The 22,167-nt window shown below is 46.5% G+C and overlaps 1 protein-coding gene across 1 annotated transcript in view; it reads left to right on the top strand.

Annotated features, from left to right (window-relative positions):
* LOC144766894 (lectin-like) overlaps window positions 1-22,167 on the top strand; it is a 162,785-nt gene that overhangs the window by 99,074 nt on the left and 41,544 nt on the right. Inside the window, exon 3 of the mRNA XM_078650605.1 lies at window positions 7,285-7,442. Within this exon, the coding sequence (XP_078506731.1) occupies window positions 7,285-7,442 (158 nt within the window). The remainder of the gene's footprint in view (window positions 1-7,284; window positions 7,443-22,167) is intronic.

The raw sequence follows: 22,167 nt of genomic DNA, 5'->3' as shown, positions 1-22,167 counted from the left end.
TAAGGCGGTATTGTCGCGGGTGAGGTATGCCTCCACCCATTTGCTAAAAGCGAACACAACCACTAGGACATATTTCAGACCATGGCACCTTTCTAGTTGGATGTAATCCATTTGTAGGACTTCAAAGGGGTAGTCAGGGACTCCAAACCCTCCCTTTGGTACTACGGTCCCCTTCCCCTGGTTGTGTTGTAGGCAGACTATACATTGTTGCACTAGGCGTTTGGCAGATTCGCCTATCTTGGCATTATGCCACACTCTGGTGATCAGTTCAATCATGGGGGAGGAGCCTATGTGTGCTGGTAAATGTGTCATGGTCAATATAGGGGTTAAGTAGGCATTGGGCAACAGCCATTTATTCCCATGTTTAATTCTCCAGCAATCTTCCTCGTCCTTCATTCCCACCCTTTCCCACTCCGTCAGTTCGTCCTGGGTGCCTGTCGTCTGTATGTCTCTTACAGTGGTTCTAGCATTCGTCCACTGTTTGGCTTGTGACCTGGTCACATACATTTGTGTCGTAGTCCTTTTTAACACCGCTAGCTTCTTGGGGAGGAGGACTGCTTCTGTCAATGTGGAGACTAAGTCTCCATGTAGGATGGGTGTACCATGTGAAGTCAGGAACCCTCTCTCCTTCCATAAGATCCCAAAATGGTGAACTACCCCAAAGACATACTGGATGTAACTGTTTATGTTGACTGTCGTACCTGCTGCTAAAATACAAGCTTGTGTGAGGGCAATGAGTTCCGCTGCCTGCGCAGAGCGTTGAGTAATGCGGGCTGTCTCTAGAATGGTGCGGGCTGTGGTGACAGCGTATGCGGCTGAGGTGGTGCCGTCAGGGAGTTTGATGCAGGAACGGTCCACCCAAAGTTCTCCGTCTGGTTCTAAAAAGGCAGTGCCTCTAAGGTCTACTCTACTCTTTGTCTGTTCATCTGTCAGTGTCACACAGTTGTGCAGTGCAGTCACTCCAGGATCGTTTTCGGGTAGTGGTAACAATGTGGCCGGATTAAGGGTGGTGCACCTTTTCAGGGTAATGTGTGGCGCTAGCAAGGTCAGCTCATATCCTGTCAGTCGGGCACTAGTCAAATGTTGGGTCTTGGTCTGGTTCAGGAGTGTGTCAGCCGCATGGGGCACTAACCCAGTGATTGGATTGGTGAACACTATTCCTTCGCTTTGTCGTATTGATACTGCTGCGGCTGCTACAGCATGCAAACACGCTGGCAGAGCTCTGGGTACTTGGTTGAGGGTGGCAGAGAAATATGCGCAAGGGCGCTGCTTGTTCCCAATTGATTGCGTTAGGACAGACAATGCACATCCCTCCTTCTCGTGTGTGTAGAGGGAGAATGGTTTGGAGTAATCTGGGGTTCCTAGGACAGGGGCCGAACAGAGTGCATCACGTAGCTCTTTAAAGCCAGTTTGACATTCAGGGATCCAGGGGAGAGGTGAGGGGATGTCTTTAGCTAGGAGCGAGAGAAGGGGTTTGACGATGAGGCTGAAGTTTGGCAGCCACTGTCGGCAAAAGGAGGTGAGACCTATCAAGGAATGGACCTGCTTCTGACTTCTGGGGACAGGAGTGTCTAGGATTGTCTATATTCTGTCGGGTGTGAGTTTCCTCCCTTCTTTGGATAAGAGGTGGCCTAGATAGGTTACTTGTGATTTACAAAATTGTAATTTCTTTCGGGAGACCTTGTGACCATTCTTAGCAAGAAAATGGAGCAGTTTGATGGTGGCTGTGACAGCTAATGGTGTGGTGTCTGCTGCTAGAAGGATGTCATCTACATATTGTATTAGCGTTACACCGTCTGGTAATTGTATAGGATCCAACTGTCTTTTAAGCGCTTGACTATAGATGCTCGGGCTCTCTGTGTACCGTACCCCTGCGGCGCTCTACAAAATGTATATGAGCGAGAATTTAGGGTAAATCTGAATAGATAGCGGCTGTCTTTATGAATAGGTATGGAGAAGAACGCATTTTTAAGGTCGATTACGGTAAAGATGGCAGCAGTTGAGGGACTTAGGGTCAGAATGGTAGTGATGTCGGAAACTACTGGGTACTGTGGTACTATAATTTTGTTTACTTCCCACAGGTCAATGATGAAGTGGTAGGCTTTTCCATTTCCCTGTCTTTTTATTATAGGTTGTATGGGGCTGTTACAAACGTTGCTCACTACTTCCTCTACCACCCCTGCCTCCATCAAAGAGTGCATGATGTCCGTCAGTGCCTTCTCATCCTCTGGTGAGATTCTGTACTCTGGTATCTTTGGTAGGATGGCGTCTTGTCGTATTGTCACGTGTACTGGGTCAATCATCATTCGTCCTACGTCAGAATCAGCTCTAGCACAAAAGTGTGATGGTAAAGTGTCAGTCTCAGAGATGAGATACATGTGCTGGGAAGGGCTATCTTCATGGGGTTTGTTGTTCTCATATAGGAAGACACGCACTCCATTTGGCGAGCACCTGATTGTCGCATAGAAGTGCTTCAGAAGGTCAAGACCCATAATGGCGTCTGGGGTGCCGGAAGAGAGGAGAAATGTTGTTTCAACGGTATTGCTGTCAAGGGTGAAAGGAATCAGTTTGGACAAAAGGTTGGTGGAGGACGTACCATCAAATACTATTGAGGTCACATGTGAGCCAGACAAGGGTGCCCTTGGAATCAGTTGTTTGGATAGTGCACTATGTATTGCTCCCGTGTCTACCAAAAATGGCGACTCTGTGCCCAGGACCTTTGCGGTAACATAAGGGCCTTGCTGATCAACATAGAGCTCGACTGGATCCCTCCCTTGCCCCTGGCTGTCCTATGCAAAGTCATACGTGTTGTCGTAATCTGTCTTTTGATACTGGTTCTGTCTAGGACGGTCAAATGCGTTCACTCTTCCTGGCCTTTCTTCTCTTGCTTCACTTGCGTACCCTCTCCCACGTCCTCTTCCTCTCTGTTCACTTGCTATTTCCCTTCCCCCTCTGCCCCTACCAGCTCCTGATAAGGCCGGACATTGGGATTTCCAATGTCCGTATTCCTTGCAAAATGCGCATTGATCCTGTCCTAAGTCCTGGCATCGTACATATGGTGTCAATGAGTCATTTCTAGGCGGCTGTACTCTAGGGACATTCTATTGGTATCCTCCCTTAAATTGTACCCTCCCTGTATTCACCCCTTGGAGTTGGGCTTTCATTACTCTTTCCTTCAAGTCCTTCTTTTTCCTTTCTGTAGCCCTGTAATTCTCGTTTTTCTGATGTTCATAGTACTGGGCCATTTAGAGAATGACCACCTGCCCAACTACTTTCGCTTGTCTGTAATTTCTGGGATTGCTCCGGCAGCAGTCCTTTGATGTAATTTTGCACGAATAAGTGGTGTCCGGTTGCAGTGGACATGTCCTGTCCACTGTAATCAGAGAACACTGTTTCGAATCTCGAGAAATACTCTGAGACATCCCCTTGTGGTTTCTGGTGGCACGCGGTTACTATGGACCAGTCTATCGTTTTCTCCGGTATTAGTGTTTTTACCTTCTGCACTATTTTGTCAGGGATGTCCAATATAGCTTTAACCGTTTTTTTACCAGGATTCTGCTGTTTGTCTAATGTGCTGAGTTGTTCCCAGGTATGACCGAGCAATTCTGTGTGGTCTACCTTCCTAATCTGCTTCCACACATTGGCTGGTAACCATAACCCGAAGAACAAGTCGATGTCAGCAAGTGTCATTATTGTGGACCCCAACACAGTACCTAGTTCTGTGTAAAAGGCGGTGGGATTCTTGCGTAAATCCGGCAGAGATTTACGGAACGTCAGGATGTCCTGTCTCTCCCATGGCTGATACACCCAATTGTAAACCACCCTCCCTTTAGTGTCCTGATGATTTATGTCGTCATTAGTCCCTTGTCCTCTAGGGGGAACCCAATACGGGGCGGCTTCCTTTATCGGGAGCATGTGAGACTGGTCAGGGTTTAACATCCTTTACTGTTGATAGGAAAACAAATTACATTGTCCATCGGGAGGTGCATTCTTTGGGGTGCAATAAAGCAGGTTAGTGCGGGATCTTTTGGTATCTACAAACTTTGGGTACATGCACAGGGATGGGGAGGAACAAGGAATGCAGAGGTTTGCATCGGCAATAGAATGTCGATCTTAAGCTAACATCAAACGTGGTCATGTCTGCTAGATTATGACCCTTAGCACACATACCAAGTCTGTCAGAAGGTTATACAGATACTTATGGAAGTGCAGGTGAAACTGGGGTGAACAACAGAACACAAAATGTTCGCGGTCGATCAAAATGGCTGCGGCCTATGTGTGCGCATTAAGGGACCATCGAGCAAGATGGCGCAGGTAATGTTCACAATTATTGGCCCAGGATTCACAGGTGGGTGTGTAACTTCAATCCCAATACGAAGGGGAGTCTGTCAAGGATGTGTCCTTGCACTGTTTCTTTTTAACCTGTACATAAGTTATCTTGAGGGCGCATTACATTTGCAAAACGTTGACTACCTTAAGATTAATGGCCGTTCAATTCCTGCTCTTTTATATGCAGATGACGCGGTTTTACTGTCTAGAACACAAGTAGGTCTACGGAGAGTTTTAAATGATTTTAATGATTTTATGTATGACTTAGGACTATCAGTGAACACTTCCAAGACCTATGTCATGGGATGTGGTGTGGGGAGGAAAAAATCTTGTAAAATGTTTATTGCGGACCAAAAGATTGAAATGACAAAAATCTTCTCATATTTGGGTGTCATGTTCCACCAAGAAGACATGTGGGAACAGGTAATAAGATCTAAAAAAACCTCAGTTTTATTAACACTATATCTGCACTCACCCAGTTTTCGAAAAGATTAGGGAAAAGACCACCTGTGAAATTTTAAAAATGTATCGGGCTAAAAGTACTTCCACTTCTGGGGTCTGGGGCATTGCAAATAAATATTCTCTACAAGTAGTGGAAAATAAATTCCTCAGACATCTATTGTCGGTATCCAGAACAACATCTGCTTACATCTGTCACGCCGAATTGGGCTTAATGTATTTGTCTGACATTATTAAACTTCAGCCAGTCTTAATGTGGCATCGAGTATGGACTAAAGAAGAACCCCCATTAAATAGGGATATTTTAAAGGATATTTTATAATTGGAAAAAGTACTAAGGGGCAGATTTATGTTAACTGGCGCATCCCCAGGGATGCGCCAGTTAATGTGCGCCACAGTGCGCCACAGCTCTGCCACCCATGGTGCGCCGCATTTACAATGCGGCGCACCATGGGGCAAAAACGGCACAGATGCGTGACGCATCTGTGCCGTAAAGGTGGCGCATTGCTGGAGTTGCGTCGCAAGCGCGACGCAGCTCCAGCAAGGCTCGGGCGTGCCCCATCTTTGCAATGCTGCATCAAGACCTACGCCTGCTTCAAGCAGGCGCAGGGTTTTGACGCAGCATTGGCCTGAAAGTGACTGAGTGAAATCTTATAGATTTCACTCAGCCACTTTTGCGAGGTGCACCTGCCCCGGAACGCCCACCCTGCGCCGGAACGCCCACTAGCAGCGCAGGGCTTTACAACGTGACGCATCTGCCTAGATGCGTCACGTTGTAAATCGTTCGTAGGGATGCGCCACGTTTACGCCGCCTTGCGTGACGCAACAGCGGCGTAAACGTGGCGCAAGGGCCTCATAAATCTGCCCCTACGTATCCCATGGATTTATTATGTCTATAATTTTATGCAGAATCTGGGTCATCCGGAGTATTTTACTGATCCCGAATCCCTGCAATCAATAAGCAGAAAGGAATTAAAAAAAGAAGGTATTGCAATGTTGGAAATGACAAAGTTGACGACTGAAATTTTTAAGCACACGGCATTAGAAAGTCAAATGATCTTAACTGATTTTAAAATGCAGCCTTATCTAGCTATAGTTCCAGTAGGGTACGATAGGTTTTTATTAACAAGATTTAGACTCTGCATATTCCATAGACTTACCAGCTTTCCTAACATGAATAATTGGAGCCGCACTATGATAGCCTGTCCTTGTGACGATTGCTCATGTCAATCCACCATCCATGTCATCTTTTTTTGTGTTTTTTATTCTGATATTAGGAAAGTGTGGATACGACCAGTGTTAAAAATGATGGGGCTTAGTACTTGCCGACCTGCGTATATTGCACTGCAAACTTTGGACAACGCGGACGTGATCTGGAAAGTTTAGATGTTTTTAAAAAGGGCGGTTGCTTATAGGAAGGGTATAGTGTTTTAAATACCTTTGGATTTTATTTTTGTTATCCCAGATTGTATCCATGTTTTTAAGTTTTATATATGACTGATGTTAATGGAGTTATCTATTTTTATACATTGTTATTTTGAAAATTCTCGAGTATGTACTGCTTTTATGATTGCACTATTTTACAATCAAATAAAGCTTTATTTGATTTGATTTGGTGCTGCAGGGTAGACAATAGCCCACAGCACTGCTGGGTAGATAAAAGCCCTCACCTTTCCAGGATACTGATGAGTCCTCAGCATTCTAGGGTAGACAAGAACCCACAGCACTTCCTGGTAGACAAGATTTATTGGTGCTGTAGGGTAGTTAAGAGCCCTCAGCACTGCAGCATAGACAAGAGACCCCATCTGTAATAAATGGTCAGGAGTCCTCAGTGCAGCCGGCTGACTGAAGCCTTCAGGATTGCAGGACAGATAGGAGCCCTCAACGGGCTTGGGGAGAGCATTCAGAGGCTGAACAAGAGTGTCCGGAAGCCTGCGTATAATCCTTCAGCATTGTAGGCTCAGCAATACAGGAGCTCTGAATGCAATGATGCTATGGACATAATTCCCAAAAATAGATTGTATTTACCTTTTATCCGCAGTGTAAAATGTGTCGTAAAAGCCTGTCATCTGCTATATAGACCCTGACAAGTCTTTTTACTGAGTCAACATCAGTGTAGACATAGCAAAAATACTCTATTCTTCCACCTAGTAGTGCATAGGAGTGTTTTAATATGTGTGCAGCACTGTGGCATATTAGACAAGGCTAACTATGGTATTTTTGTACTGCTTGTACTATTCATAGAGAACCATGATGGAAATGAAAGGAGTAGAAAGTATTGTTTTAAAATAAAATCTGCATTGCTGCCCCCACTTGGACAATAGAAATATGAAACGCTGCTTCTCTTAGCAACATCCTAATACCTATTTTTGTGGTTTATATTATCAATGTGTCAAAGTCCAGTGAACTAATCTATTTCCATCATATAGTGTGACCACAAGATGCACATACAATTTGAATCTGCTTTAAATTTGCTTACATTGCTTTTCTCCCTAGTGAACTCTGACGTGACCCCTGAGGTCTTGAGAGAGAACACCTACAACAGACATCACCCCGATGGAGGTCACCGCTGGAAGCGCAAGGCAGTCTGGCACCGGCGCACCAATTCCTGTTATCGGTATATCAGTAAAAAGATGCCCTGGGGAGATGCTGAGGTATGGGGCAATGTTTCGGTCCATGTCTAGTCTCTGTGGTGACAGCCTTCTGCAGGGTATCCCCTTCATGGGTCACCAAGCAGCTCAGTATTTTGCCTTATGCTCATGCAAATGCCCACATGCCAACATTTTAACAAAGGTAAGTGGGAGAGTTTGAAAATTGAATTGACAGAATGGATTCACGCCACTGGTTACTAATGACGTAGAGGCAGTTTTCAGGCGGTGAAAGTTGTGGAAGTGTTTACAGATGCACTGCGTGCTGGAGATGGAACAGTGTGGAATCTTAATCAGGGAAGAAGGAAGATAAGGGGAGGATAAAGTGTGAAGTAGAGAAAGTGATAATAGTATTTTGTGATGTACCAAACATGGCTTGTAGATTTAGAAACAATGAGGGAGTGACACCATCCCTAGGTAACCAACTAATCCATTTTTCTCAGGAAGGTCTGATGTCAATAGTGGATGTAGAATGTAAAGATGCACCAAACACAGATGAAATACAAAGGACACTTCTTTATTTGAAGATGGTTCCCACACCTCAGCATGCTTCCTCCAGCTGCAGCTCTCTCCCTAGCCCCCTCTTCTATCAAACCTATACATTCTCTTGGAGCTTTGGCAGGAAAGGTTCCCCAGCACATGGAATGAAAGGGAAAGAGTGGGTTCATTTACAATGACAGAAGCAGGGAAGGAACAGGATACCACATACAACAAGTAGTAGAGTATGCAGATTAACTGTAAAGTGTAAGGACTGACCTTTCTTTCAGGTGCACAATCATCACCTTCCAAAACTTCAAATTAAGCAAGAAACACTGCTTCCCAAGTTTCCCAATCCATGGGGGTCCCCCCAAGGTGCTGGCAGAAAAAAAGGGGGTAGTACAATGCGCAACATAATAATGCTTAATTCATATATAATAGCAAGACTTCCCACGGGTTGTAATAGTAGTATGTGCATTTACTAGGTAAAAGAACAATTTAGAATATAATAAAAATATGCTTTCAATCTTTAATTTCTACTTAGGTGTGTGTATCACCCTGAACGCACCGAGTAAAAGTAATTAATCATCATGTGTGTGTGCGCGTCACCGTTAGTGCGTCTGCCACCTCTACTTAGGCAGTCCTACCAAGTATCACACATCAGGAGTGACGCTAATGAATTTCAGTGTGGTGTTCCTGCATCACCGCACTTAAATGCATTGTCACACATTTTTGACACTGACGGGACAGCGCTGAAACTGGCTGCCTTAGCCTACTCCAGGTGCTAGTGCGCGCGCTAGCGCCTCTGACACATGGGTGCCATTGGCCCGGCCTGGGCCGCAGCAGACTTCACTTGCCAGCAGGCTCAGTATGTATCGGACATGCACTGCTCTCAGTGCTGCAATGTTACATTTGATCTGCCCTACTGCCTGGAGACTTTGTGACTTTCACGTAGTTTAAGACATTTTTGAGAGTAATACACAAAGAACAAGCGATAAAAACATTGTGCACCCCCCCCACACTTAATATTAGTTCACTGTCCTACAGAAACATATTTATGGTTAGGGCCTTCTTTGAATTTGATGTTTCAATAGCACAACATAGTACCTGCTCTGAGAACAGGAATCAAGCCAGTGATTTAAAAAAAAAAAACTTCTCATTTATGTAGCAAGTAAAATGTTAATGCAAAAAAGAGATAATAAAGACAAACATGCACCATAACCAAAATACAATGATATCTTTCCTGAAAGCCACCCAAATACCACTATTTATTTTACCTAAAGTAATCAAGATTAATGTCAGCAGTTATGAAGAACGCTGTTTAGTAAGAAACACATAGAACAATTGCTCAGGGCAAGCTTGATTAGGAAATCATATAGAATTAGTAAAAGTAATTATATTTCAAAACACGGCGGCAGCCGCGCGCGAGGCCACAGAGAGCAGAAACACACACAAGGTGTGAAGGCAACTCTAAGTGGGGTTTCCTGGTTGCTCCAGACGTGCCCTGACTCTCCGTTGCTTGGGGAGACATCAGGTCTTTGCTATTCCCCCCAAAGCATATTTTCTCTGACCGCATGGGTTGCAGTTGCCAAGGCTCGTTGGAGTTCAATCCGGACACTGACCCCCCAGCACTAGACATCCCTCATGGGACAGCTTGCCTGCGGACTTTGGTTGTACTCAACATCTCCCGGTCCCCGTGGCTGCAGAGTCAAGCATCACCTCTTCTCACCTGAAGCACCCGACATCGGTGGGCATTCGTCTACCGAGCCCCTGGTCACTGGGAAGTGACCCAGACTCTGTCCCCTCTGCTTTCATGTTCTTCTCATCTCTGATCCAGCTTGGATCACACCGGACACATTTCCTCCTCACGGCAGCAGCACTTTTCAGCATCACCCATTGAAAACGACTAAGATTCCCGACACCATTTGACACCTATGCACCCGGCTTCCCTGGGTTAGGTAACATGAATACTCCGGTGCTCACATGGGTGCTGGCCTTAGAACCTTCTAAGTTTGAAAGGGCTTGCTCAAAGTCCTCTCCTAAGTATCCTTAAACTTTAAAATTCCTACTGCGACTCTCCCATAGAGTTGTACGGAGCTTGTGGCTGTGTTCTCACACTGAGCACATCCCCCGTGGGTCCCCTGCGTCACTACCTTGGGTAGTTCCTTGGGGTCCCAGCGATTCTAGGTGCTCTAGGCACTGTGTCTAGTCAAGTCGTGGTTGTTATACCACTTTCATAGTATATGGTTTGGTCTCTCCCTGAGCCCACTGTGTATTGTTCTATTTACTGTTGTTCTAGGGGAAACATCCTTTACAACGCAACTTTTACCACGCAGTGCTATTACAACGCAGGTTTTACAACAAAAACCATTACAACGCAGTGCGCTGGGGGCCGCCCTTGGATAGGGAATAGATTTAATTTACTATCCAACACCTTCCCTAGTGTCCACGGGGACAGGAGTTGGAATAGTAAATTAAACTATTCACTATCCAGCACCCCAAAGCGCTATGCGTTGTAATGGAATGCGTTGTAAAAACTGCGTTATAACAGCATGCGTGGTAAAAGCATGCGTTGTAACGTCATACATCCTTGTTCTAGTGATTCAATATTGTGTACTTTGTGCTCTAATCTCATAAGGAGATTTGTTGAGAGGGTTTAGTAATAAATACATATTTTTGTAATAACACCTGTGTGGTTCTCCTTTCATTTGATCATTCAAGAGATTATAGACTGGTAAAACAAGCTGCTTTACATTCCTTCAAGACTTAGCCTGAAGGCTGCTCTCCACAGCTACCACTAGGATAGCTTTCATAAAAGGTTGTCTAAACCTACCATCAATAAGGGTTATTTGGACTGGTACAAGGTGCCCAATATAACTAGTGGTCAGCATATACCAGGCCAACTTCTCACACTCAGCAAGTAATTCAACTAATACATATATTTGATTCCTCAAGATCCCATGTCAAACAGCTGTTGGCGTGACCGCCTGGGTTTACACTGCTTGTTTTGTTGACCGAGATGTTTGAAACCAATAAGCCCAGCAAAATTGGGCATTTGTTGAGGACTTCGCAAATTACCATCAACTACAAATTGGTGGTAATTTGCGATTCCTTAACCAAAATTTGCAAAAGAAAAATGCTTCATACATATCATATAAGGAATCGCAAAATTTGCGATTCCTTAAATGCTATGGCAAATTAAGGAATCTAAAAACTTTGCGATTTCTTAATTTGCGAATTTTTGATACATAAAAAAAAATCCCAAAAGACCTTTTGCGAGTCGCAAAGGCCGAAATTCTGCGAATTTCTGCCTTTGCGAGTCGCAAAACGCTTGATATATCTGCCCCTTAGTTACACCGGCTGGACCTATCCGGAGCAGTCTCTAACAGGATACTACATACTGCTAGTGGGTTGAAAGTTTGGCAGACAGTTTTGTCAAATATTACAGCTGTCTGTCAAACTGTTTTTTTACTTTATTTTTGATTTAATGAAACTATTAGGTATTCTAAGTCCAGAGCAACTAACAAATACAGGGGCATATTACCAACAACTAGTGATAATTATCGCTATGTTGGCTTAGCGGCAATATTTTTATCGCCGAGCTGCGACTATTTTTATCGCTTAGGAACCTTGCTATTATCAAGGTTTATCTCCTAAGCGATAAAAATCGGCCGCAATGCATGAATATCGCTGAAAAGTCAGCGATATTCATGCATTACCGAGCTAATGCTCTTAGCCATGTTATCCACCTCCCATTGGATAACATTGCTAAGAACTGCTCAGGGCAGGCGTTAGCTTTTGGAGCTATTCGCACTTAGCGCGAATATCTCCAAAAGTTGGTAATAGGGGATAGCGATGTTAGCGACTGTTTCCAGTCGCTAACATCTTGGCATGCCCACTTTGCATGTCATTAGTGATAAATATCACTGACATGCAAAGTGGGGCCCAAGATGGTCGCTATCTCCTACTAGCTGTCGCTAACTGGTGTTAGCGACAGCTAGGTAATAGGGAGATAATTTTATCTCCGCTTTCTTGGCTTTTAAAGCTAAAAAAGCAGAGATAAACCCCCTTGATAATATGCCCCACAGTGTAGCGTTTACAAAATGCAATGGCAGCGCCTGTCAAAGTTAAAATAAGTTTTTTCTTTTTTCAAAGCAATAACTAATAAACTAATGACACCCTCACCATCGGAGTTGATCTTGTGGTGCGGGGGTTATAGTGTTTTATTGCTCCTCATATTCCCCAGAGGCCAAACCTCTACAACAGGCTTCTGATATTGTTGTGCAGTGTGTTGTGTTTAAAAAAACACAACAACTGACCGTCTTCGTCCAGCCCCATTCCTTTCACTCAACTTTATTCAGGGAACGGAGCATTGCACCACGATGGATAAGAAATTATTATCGATAAAGGTCCTGGAGCTTCACATGAGGCAAGGCAAGGTCCACTCTGTACCTAAGGGCGTGGCGTGCGGGGCGTGGCCCAGACTTTCACGACACGTAGTTTGAGCAGCACTCACTGCCTGGGGCCTCAACCCGTGGTCTGGCCAGACCCAGAGTGTCACCTCAGCGAGCCATGGGGCAGCCAGCATCAGCGCTCCGCGTGAAGCGCACTGAGAAGCGCACTCTGGGAGGAGCCACCGTGCTGCGCTGCGCTCCGTGAAAGGGAAGGGCAGGAATACGCCATATTTACCATTATACACACATTCCTCTCCTTTCATTGTTCTAGCACACTAGTGCCAACGCAGGCACCCTTGCGTCACGGTGCAAGGGTTCCTGCATTGTTAGGCAGGATTGTTTTTGTTCAGGAAAGGACACCTTGCTGCAAAAAAACATCGATCCCGAGAGGCAGGTTCCTCTTTTTACATGTGCTTCAGAATGAAGGCAATGTAGAAAGAGGAAAAAACAAGGGGAAATATAGATATCTTTCCTTGTTAGGCCTCACCTGGAGAGCTGTAGCATTTTGACGTATTCCCAGGTCTACCACTAATGGTAAAGGTGAAAATGTGCCAAAATCCATGGGTTGAACCATGGGAACACCCCCTCACTACCCATGGAACGCCTCGTGGGGCAGGGTAACGCAACTACCTTGCGTTACTCCACCTTTATCAAGCCATGCAGGGCCACGCAGGGTGGACTTGTGTCATTTTAATAATCTCACTTAGGTTTGGCATTGCCCTTGCACCCCCTTTCTGGGGAAAGGGTGACACAAAACCTTGATAAAACTACCCACTTGTCTGCACAGCACCCAGACCCACAGCTTCAGGTCAAGTGAGCTGGAAGGATCTCACTGCCTACTGAACCTTTCTTGCTGCTTTTTTCTAAGCATTTGCAAAGTCAATATGTCTGACCTATGAGAGCTATAAGATCTGTAAATGTTTTGTAGCCATGATGTACAGCAGCAACAGAGGGAGTGAGGGAGGGAACGAGGCAACACAGAGGGAGAGAGGGAGGGAACGAGGCAACAAAGAGGGAGGGAGGTAGGGAAAAAGGCAACACAGAGGGAGTGAGGGAGGGAACAATGTATCACAGAGGGAGGGAGGGAACAATGCAACACAGAGGGAGTGAGGGAACAAGGCAACACAGAGGGAGGGAGGGAGGGAACAATGCAATACAGAGGGAGTGAGGGAACAAGGCAACACAGAGGGAGAGAGGGAGGGAACGAGGCAACACAGAGGGAGGGAGGGAGGGAGGGAACGAGGCAAGACAGATGGAGGGAGGGAACGAGGCAACACAGAGGGAGGGAGGGAGGGAGGGAACGAGGCAAGACAGATGGAGGGAGGGAATGAGGCAACATAGAGGGAGTGAGGGAAGGAATGAGGCAACATAGAGGGAGAGAGGGAGAGAAAGAGGCAACACAGAGGGAGAGAGGGAATGAAGCAACACAGAGGGAGAGAGGGAGAGAACGAGGCAACACGGAGGGAGTGAGGGAGGCAACACAGAGGGGGGGAGGGAACGCAACAATACAGAGGGAGGGAGGGAACGAAGCAACACAGAGGGAGAGAGGGAACGAGGCAACACAGAGGGAGGGAGTGAACGAGGCAACACAGAGGGAGAGAGGGAACGAGGCAACACAGAGGGAGGGAGTGAACGAGGCAACACAGAGGGAGAGAGGGAGGGAACGAGGCAACACAGAGGGAGAGAGGGAGGGAATGAGGCAACACAGAGGGAGAGAGGGAGGGAACGAGGCAACACATAGGGAGAGAGGGAACGAGGCAACACAGAGGGAGGGAGGGAAGGAACGAGGCAACAAAGAGGGAGGGAGGGATCGAGGTAACACAGAGGGAGTGAGGGAACGAGGCAACACAGAGGGAGGGAACAATGCAACACAGAGGGAGTGAGGGAACGAGGCAACACAGAGGGAGGGAGGGAAGGAACGAGGCAACACAGACGGAGGGAACGAGGCAACACAGAGGGAGAGAGGGAGGGAAGGAGGCATCACAGAGGGAGAGAGGAAAAGACGCAACACAGAGGGGGAGGGAGGGAACGAGGCAACACAGATAGAGATAGGGGGGAACGAGGAAACAAAGAGGGAGGGAGGGAGTGAGGGAGGCAACACAGAGGGAGGGAAGGAAAGAGGCAACACGGAGGGAGTGAGGGAGGGAGTGAACGAGGCAACACATAGGGAGAGAGGGAACGAGGCAACACAGAGGGAGGGAGGGAGGGAGGGAACGCGACAATACAGAGGGAGGGAGGGAACGAGGCAACACAGAGGGAGAGAGGGAACGAGGCAACACAGAGGGAGAGAGGGAGGGAATGAGGCAACACAGAGGGAGGGAGGGAACGCGACAATACAGAGGGAGGGAATGAGGCAACACAGAGGGAGAAAGGGAGGGAACAATGCAACACAGAGGGAGAGAGGGAACAAGGCAACAGAGAGGGATGGAGGGAGGAAAACAGAGGGAGATAGGGAGGGAACGAAGCAACACAGAGGGAGTGAGGGAGGAAACGAGGCAACACAGAGGGAGGGAGTTAGGGAGGGAACGAGGCAACACGGAGGGAGAGATAAAACGAGGCAACACATAGGGAGAGAGGGAAGGAACGAGGCAACACAGAGGGAGGCTAAACAAAGGGAACAAGGCAACACCAGGGAGTGAGGGAGGGAACGAGGCAACTGAGAGGGAGAGAGGGAGGGAAGGAACGAGGCAACACAGAGGGAGGGAGGGAACGAGGCAACACAGAGGGAGGGAGGGGAAGAGGCAGCACAGAGGGAGGGAGGGAACAAGGCAACACAGAGGGAGGGAGGGGAAGAGGCAGCACAGAGGGAGGGAGGGAATGAGGCAACACAGAGGGAGAGAGGGAGGGAACGAGGCAACACATAGGGAGAGAGGGAACGAGGCAACACAGAGGGAGGGAGGGAAGGAACGAGGCAACAAAGAGGGAGGGAGGGATCGAGGCAACACAGAGGGAGTGAGGGAACGAGGCAACACAGAGGGAGGGAACAATGCAACACAGAGGGAGTGAGGGAACGAGGCAACACAGAGGGAGGGAGGGAAGGAACGAGGCAACACAGACGGAGGGAACGAGGCAACACAGAGGGAGAGAGGGAGGGAAGGAGGCATCACAGAGGGAGAGAGGAAAAGAGGCAACACAGAGGGGGAGGGAGGGAACGAGGCAACACAGATAGAGATAGGGGGGAACGAGGAAACAAAGAGGGAGGGAGGGAGTGAGGGAGGCAACACAGAGGGAGGGAAGGAAAGAGGCAACACGGAGGGAGTGAGGGAGGGAGTGAACGAGGCAACACATAGGGAGAGAGGGAACGAGGCAACACAGAGGGAGGGAGGGAGGGAACGCGACAATACAGAGGGAGGGAGGGAACGAGGCAACACATAGGGAGAGAGGGAACGAGGCAACACAGAGGGAGAGAGGGAGGGAATGAGGCAACACAGAGGGAGAAAGGGAGGGAACAATGCAACACAGAGGGAGAGAGGGAACAAGGCAACAGAGAGGGAGAGAGGGAAAGAGGCAACACAGAGGGAGAGAGGGAACAAGGCAACAGAGAGGGATGGAGGGAGGAAAACAGAGGGAGATAGGGAGGAAACGAGGCAACACAGAGGGAGGGAGTTAGGGAGGGAAGGAACGAGGCAACACAGAGGGAGGCTAAACAAAGGGAACAAGGCAACACCAGGGAGTGAGGGAGGGAACGAGGCAACTGAGAGGGAGAGAGGGAGGGAAGGAACGAGGCAACACAGAGGGAGGGAGGGAACAAGGCAACACAGAGGGAGGGAGGGGAAGAGGCAACACAGAGGGAGGGAGGGAACAAGGCAACACAGAGGGAGGGAGGGAACGAGGCAACACAGAGGGAGGGAGGGGAAGAGGCAGCACAGAGGGAGGGAGGGAACGAGGCAACACAGAGGGAGGGAGGGAACAAGGCAACACAGAGGGAGGGAGGGAACGAGGCAACACAGAGGGAGGGAGGGAACAAGGCAACACAGAGGGAGGGAGGGAACGAGGCAACACAGAGGGAGGGAGGGAACGAGGCAACACAGAGGGAGGGAGGGGAAGAGGCAGCACAGAGGGAGGGAGGGAACAAGGCAACACAGAGGGAGGGAGGGAACGAGGCAACAAAGATTTTGGGAGGGAGGGAGGGAACGAGGCAACACAGAGGGAGGGAGGGAACGAGGCAACACAGAGGGAGGGAGGGAACAAGGCAACACAGAGGGAGGGAGGGAACGAGGCAACACAGAGGGAGGGAGGGAACAAGGCAACACAGAGGGAGGGAGGGAACGAGGCAACACAGAGGGAGGGAGGGAACAAGGCAACACAGAGGGAGGGAGGGAACGAGGCAACACAGAGGGAGGGAGGGAACGAGGCAACACAGAGGGAGGGAGGGAACGAGGCAACACAGAGGGAGGGAGGGAACAAGGCAACACAGAGGGAGGGAGGGAACGAGGCAACACAGAGGGAGGGAGGGGAAGAGGCAGCACAGAGGGAGGGAGGGAACAAGGCAACACAGAGGGAGGGAGGGGAAGAGGCAGCACAGAGGGAGGGAGGGAACGAGGCAACACAGAGGGAGGGAGGGAACAAGGCAACACAGAGGGAGGGAGGGAACAAGGCAACACAGAGGGAGGGAGGGAACGAGGCAACACAGAGGGAGGGAGGGAACAAGGCAACACAGAGGGAGGGAGGGAACGAGGCAACACAGAGGGAGGGAGGGAACGAGGCAACACAGAGGGAGGGAGGGAACGAGGCAACACAGAGGGAGGGAGGGAACAAGGCAACACAGAGGGAGGGAGGGAACGAGGCAACACAGAGGGAGGGAGGGGAAGAGGCAGCACAGAGGGAGGGAGGGAACAAGGCAACACAGAGGGAGGGAGGGAACGAGGCAACAAAGATTTTGGGAGGGAGGGAGGAAACGAGGCAACACAGAGTGAGGGAGGGAACAATGCAACACAGAGGGAGGGAGGGAGGGAACGAGGCAACACAGAGGGAGGGAGGGAACAAGGCAACACAGAGGGGGGGAGGGAGGGAACGAGGCAACACAGAGGGAGGGAGGGGAAGAGGCAACACAGAGGGGGGGAGGAAACGAGGCAACACAGAGGGAGGCTAAACGGTAAACAGTCATAATATCGATTCCAAAATATAGAATGGACAAAATATCGAATGGACACAATATAGTGGTTAAAAATATCGAATTTAAGGTAAGTATATATATCGATTTTCAAAATATAGAAGTCAAAATATCGAAGTATACAATATAGGCATTAAATATATCGATATTTTTAATAATATCAATTTTTTAAAAGTGTTTTGTATGTTAGTATATGTGTGAAAAGTGTATATTAATTTTTGTAATGTATGTTTAATGTATTTTCAGTAATGAATTTTATGTTACTTAATTTTTGCGTAATTTAATTCTGTAGCGGGTTGTGGGTTTATAGGGGAATAGTGTGGGAAGTAATTTAATTATATTAAATTAAATATTAATTTTTAGCAATTATTAATAATTTTTAATTACATTTTGCTTTCTAGTTCTGTAGCGGGTTGTGGGTTTATAGGGGAATAGGGTGGGAAGTAATTTAATTGTAATTAATTAAATATTTGTATTTATTTATTGGTATTCATTTTGAATGTATTGTTATTTTTTAATTGGTATTTAATTTTTATTAATTGCCAATTAACACCTTGAATGCTATGGGGATTTTTCTCCTGTGCTGGAACTCCATGAACCCCATTATTCATGACGAGCTGGGCTCGTCATCAGCGTAGCAGGAGGCTACTGCATGACGAGCCCAGCTCGCCATGAGCGTGCAAGGGGTTAATTTGTATTAATTGATTAATTGTTAATTATGTTAATTTTCTAAATTGTAGCGGGTTGTGGGTTTATAGGGGAATAGGGTGGGAAGTAATTTAATTGTAATTAAATAAATAATTTTTTTCATGTATTGTTATTTATTATTAATTGGTAATTAATTTCTATTAATTGGCAATTAATTTTTATTAATTGGTAATTATTTTGTATTCATTAAATATTTGATAATGATGATAATTGCATTAATGTATTTTCTGTAGTGGGATGTGGGTTTATAGGGCAATAGGGTGGGAAGTAATGTAATTGTAATTAATTACATATTAAAAATACTTTTTGCGTATTGATAATTAATTTACTGTTAATTTTTAATTGGTATTAATTTTTATTACTAATTCGTTTTTGTTATAGAAAATTAATTAGTTGTTAAATAATGATGAATAGGTTATTAATTTTTAATAACTAATATGTAGTTGTATTTCTAATTAATTATTACATAATATTAAATTGGTTATTAATTTCAATTAATGTTTTATTGGTATTGATATTTAATTTATTTTTAATAATATATTAAATCATTACTTTCCCTACTGTTAAACTCACTGGAGTTGGAATAGTAATTTTCACCCTCCCGCTATCCAACGCTTTCCCTACTGTTGCACTCTCTGGAGTGGGAATAGTATTTTTTACCCCTACGCTATCCAACGCTTTCCCTACTGTTGCACTCTCTGGAGTGGGAATTGTAATTTTTACCCCTACGCTATCCAAAGCTTTCCCTACTGTTGCACTATCTGGTGTGGGAATAGTAATGTTCACACTCCCGCTATCCAACGCTTTCCCTACTGTTGCACTCTCTGGAGTGGGAATAGTATTTTTTACCCCTACGCTATCCAACGCTTTCCCTACTGTTGCACTCTCTGGAGTGGGAATAGTAATTTTTACCCCTACGCTATCCAATGCTTTCCCTACTGTTGTACTCTCTGGAGTGGAAATAGTAATTTTTACCCTTCCAATATCCAACGCTTTCCCTACTGTTGAACTCTCTGGAGTGGGAATAGTAATTTTTACCCCTACGCTATCCAACGCTTTCCCTACTGTTGCACGCTCTGGAGTGGGAATAGTAATTTTTACCCTTATGCTATCCAACGCTTTCCCTACTGTTGCACTCACTGGAGTGGGAATAGTATTTTTTACCCCTACGCTATCCAACACTTTCCCTACTGTTGCACTCTCTGGAGTGGGAATAGTAATTTTTTCCCCAACGCTATCCAATGCTTTCCCTACTGTTGCACTCTCTGGGTGGGAATAGTATTTTTTACCCCTACGCTATCCAACGCTTTCCCTACTGTTGCACTCACTGGAGTGGGAATAGTATTTTTTACCCTCCCGCTATCCAACGCTTTCCCTACTGTTGCACTCTCTGGAGTGGGAATAGTAATTTTTACCCTTACGCTATCCAACGCTTTCCCTACTGTTGCACTCACTGGAGTGGGAATAGTATTTTTTACCCCTACGCTATCCAACGCTTTCCTTACTGTTGCACTCTCTGGAGTGGGAATAGTAATTTTTACCCCTGCGCTATCCAAAGCTTTCCCTACTGTTGCACTCTCTGGAGTGGGAATAGTATTTTTTACCCCTACGCTATCCAACGCTTTCCCTACTGTTGCACCCACTGGAGTGGTAATATTAAATGTTACCCTCCTGCTATCCTACGGTAAAATATTGTAAATTTTTTATTAATAACTTAAATTAATTATATCTTAATTTTAAGGTTATTTGAGTATTTTTAGGTATGTTTTAGTTAATTATATTCATTATTTCATTAATTTTAAATTACTTTTAAGACATTTAAAAAAAATCGATATTTTGACTGACTATATTTTTTACAGACTATATTTTGGATTCGATATTTTTGTACTTACCTGTTTGTAGATAGGAATTCAATATTTTGGCATTCTATATTTTGGTGACTATATTTTGGTTAGTCTATATTTTGTCATTTTATATTATGTCAGTGATCCGGCTAAACAGATGGAACAAGGCAACACCAGGGAGTGAGGGAGGGAACGAGGCAACACAGAGGGAGTGAGAGAAGTAATGAGGCAACACAGAGGGAGGGAAGGAGGGAATGAGGCAACACAGATGGAGAGAACAAGGCAACACAGAGGGAGTGAGGGAGGGAACGAGGCAACACAGAGGGAGTGAGGGAGGGAACGAGGCAACACAGAGGGAGTGAGGGAGGGAACGAGGCAACACAGAGGGAGTGAAGGAGGGAACGAGGCAACACAGAGGGAGAGAACAAGGCAACACAGAGGGCTTGAGGGAGGGAACGAGGCAACACAGAGGGAGTGAGGGAGGGAACGAGGCAACACAGAGGGAGTGAGGGAGGGAACGAGGCAACACAGAGGGAGAGAACAAGGCAACACAGAGGGCTTGAGGGAGGGAACGAGGCAACACAGAGGGAGTGAGGGAGGGAACGAGGCAACACAGAGGGAGTGAGGGCGGGAACAAGGCGAACACAGAGGGATGCTACAGGGAGGGAACAAGGCAACACAGAGGGAGTGAGGAAGGCAACATGGAGAAAGGAATGAAGGGCTGAAGGCAACACAGGCGAAGGGTACAGGGAGGAAGAGATGGAGGGAAGTCTCACAGGGGGAGGGAGGGAACAAGGTAACACAGAGGGAGAGAGGGTACTGAAGATAAAAATGTGCAACTGAGGGTGTGTGGAAGTAGCTGAGGGCATGTAGATGGACAATGGAGGCAGTGAGAGAGAACTGGTGCAAGCACATAGACAACAGTGATGAGGGAGAGTTTGGGGAAAGCAGATAGAAAGTGAAGGGGGTAAGGGAAGCGCTGGCAAAGCTGACGGACGACAGAGGGTGGGAGTGATGAGCTGGGGCAAGCACATGGACAACAGTGGTGGGAGGAAGAGGCTGGGGCAAGCACATGGAAATTGGAGGGTCGAAGGAATGGGCTGGGGATAGCAGACAGACAACGAAGGGAGGGAGTGGGGTGTAGAGGGCAAGCAGATTGACGATGGAGGGTTGACGGCAAGAGGAACTTGGAGAGAACACTGAGAGAGAAAAGGTAAACTAGGAAGACAGCTGAAGAATATGTAGTTTTGTAGAGTGCTCAAACAAAAATTAAAAGTGGTGCAGGAAACAATTATCCGTGGAAGGACACAAGTAATGTGTCCATGCTCATGGGGAGGGGGAAACACACAAAGAGAAAATATTCCCACTAAATCTGAGCAATCAGAAAGAAACACATGAGAATGACAAGGAAGACAACCAATGGTAAGCAGTGGGAGGCCTCTAAGTCCCCTTCAGTGTAACAAGAGGTCTCACAAGAGACAGTGTGCGCTTTCATAGACGAGACCTACAACAGTTATCTCTGTCCAGCCATTAACTTTGGGTTCTTACTTCAGTAGCAGTCGTGTTCCTACACCCACTTTAACCCAAAAACCTCTGTCTCTGCCAGCATTGTGTTCCCATTGTCAGCCTTGCAGGGTTAGCTGCAATCACAATTCCCCTTGCTCTTTGTTTCCGTAAACATTGTTACTGCCACTTTCCATTCTTGCACTTTGCTTCTGCTAATGTTTTGCATTAATTTTCCATTTCGCAGCTGTTTATTTAGCTCACTGTTGTAATTTCATGTTGTATCTGTGTAGTTCTTATCTTGACAAAGCTGTTGTTTCATGGCGCTGTAAAAAGCTGGAGTGTATAATGCGTGCAGATGAGAGGTCGAATTGGCGCGATCAGAGGAGCACGATGTGCCAAAGATTTTTTAATTAATGAAAAACTGTTCCCCTTCTTCTTGTAAAAAGACAACCGGCACGGTTAAATGCAATAGTTTAAATGCTTTAACTGCAGTGTAAGGCAGGGAGTCTCCTGTGCTGTGGAACCAACGTTGATACGCAAACAGATGATGGACGGAAAGCTGAGTAAAGCATACATTTATCCCCAGTAAATCTGGGATAAAGCCATTGTTTTTCTGCTCAGTACGCATC

Source organism: Lissotriton helveticus, chromosome 1_1 (assembly GCF_964261635.1).
Source record: "Lissotriton helveticus chromosome 1_1, aLisHel1.1, whole genome shotgun sequence".
Lineage (NCBI taxonomy): Eukaryota > Metazoa > Chordata > Amphibia > Caudata > Salamandridae > Lissotriton > Lissotriton helveticus.
The sequence above is the reverse complement of the archived record's forward strand: the minus strand, read 5'-3'. Positions and strand labels throughout refer to the sequence as shown.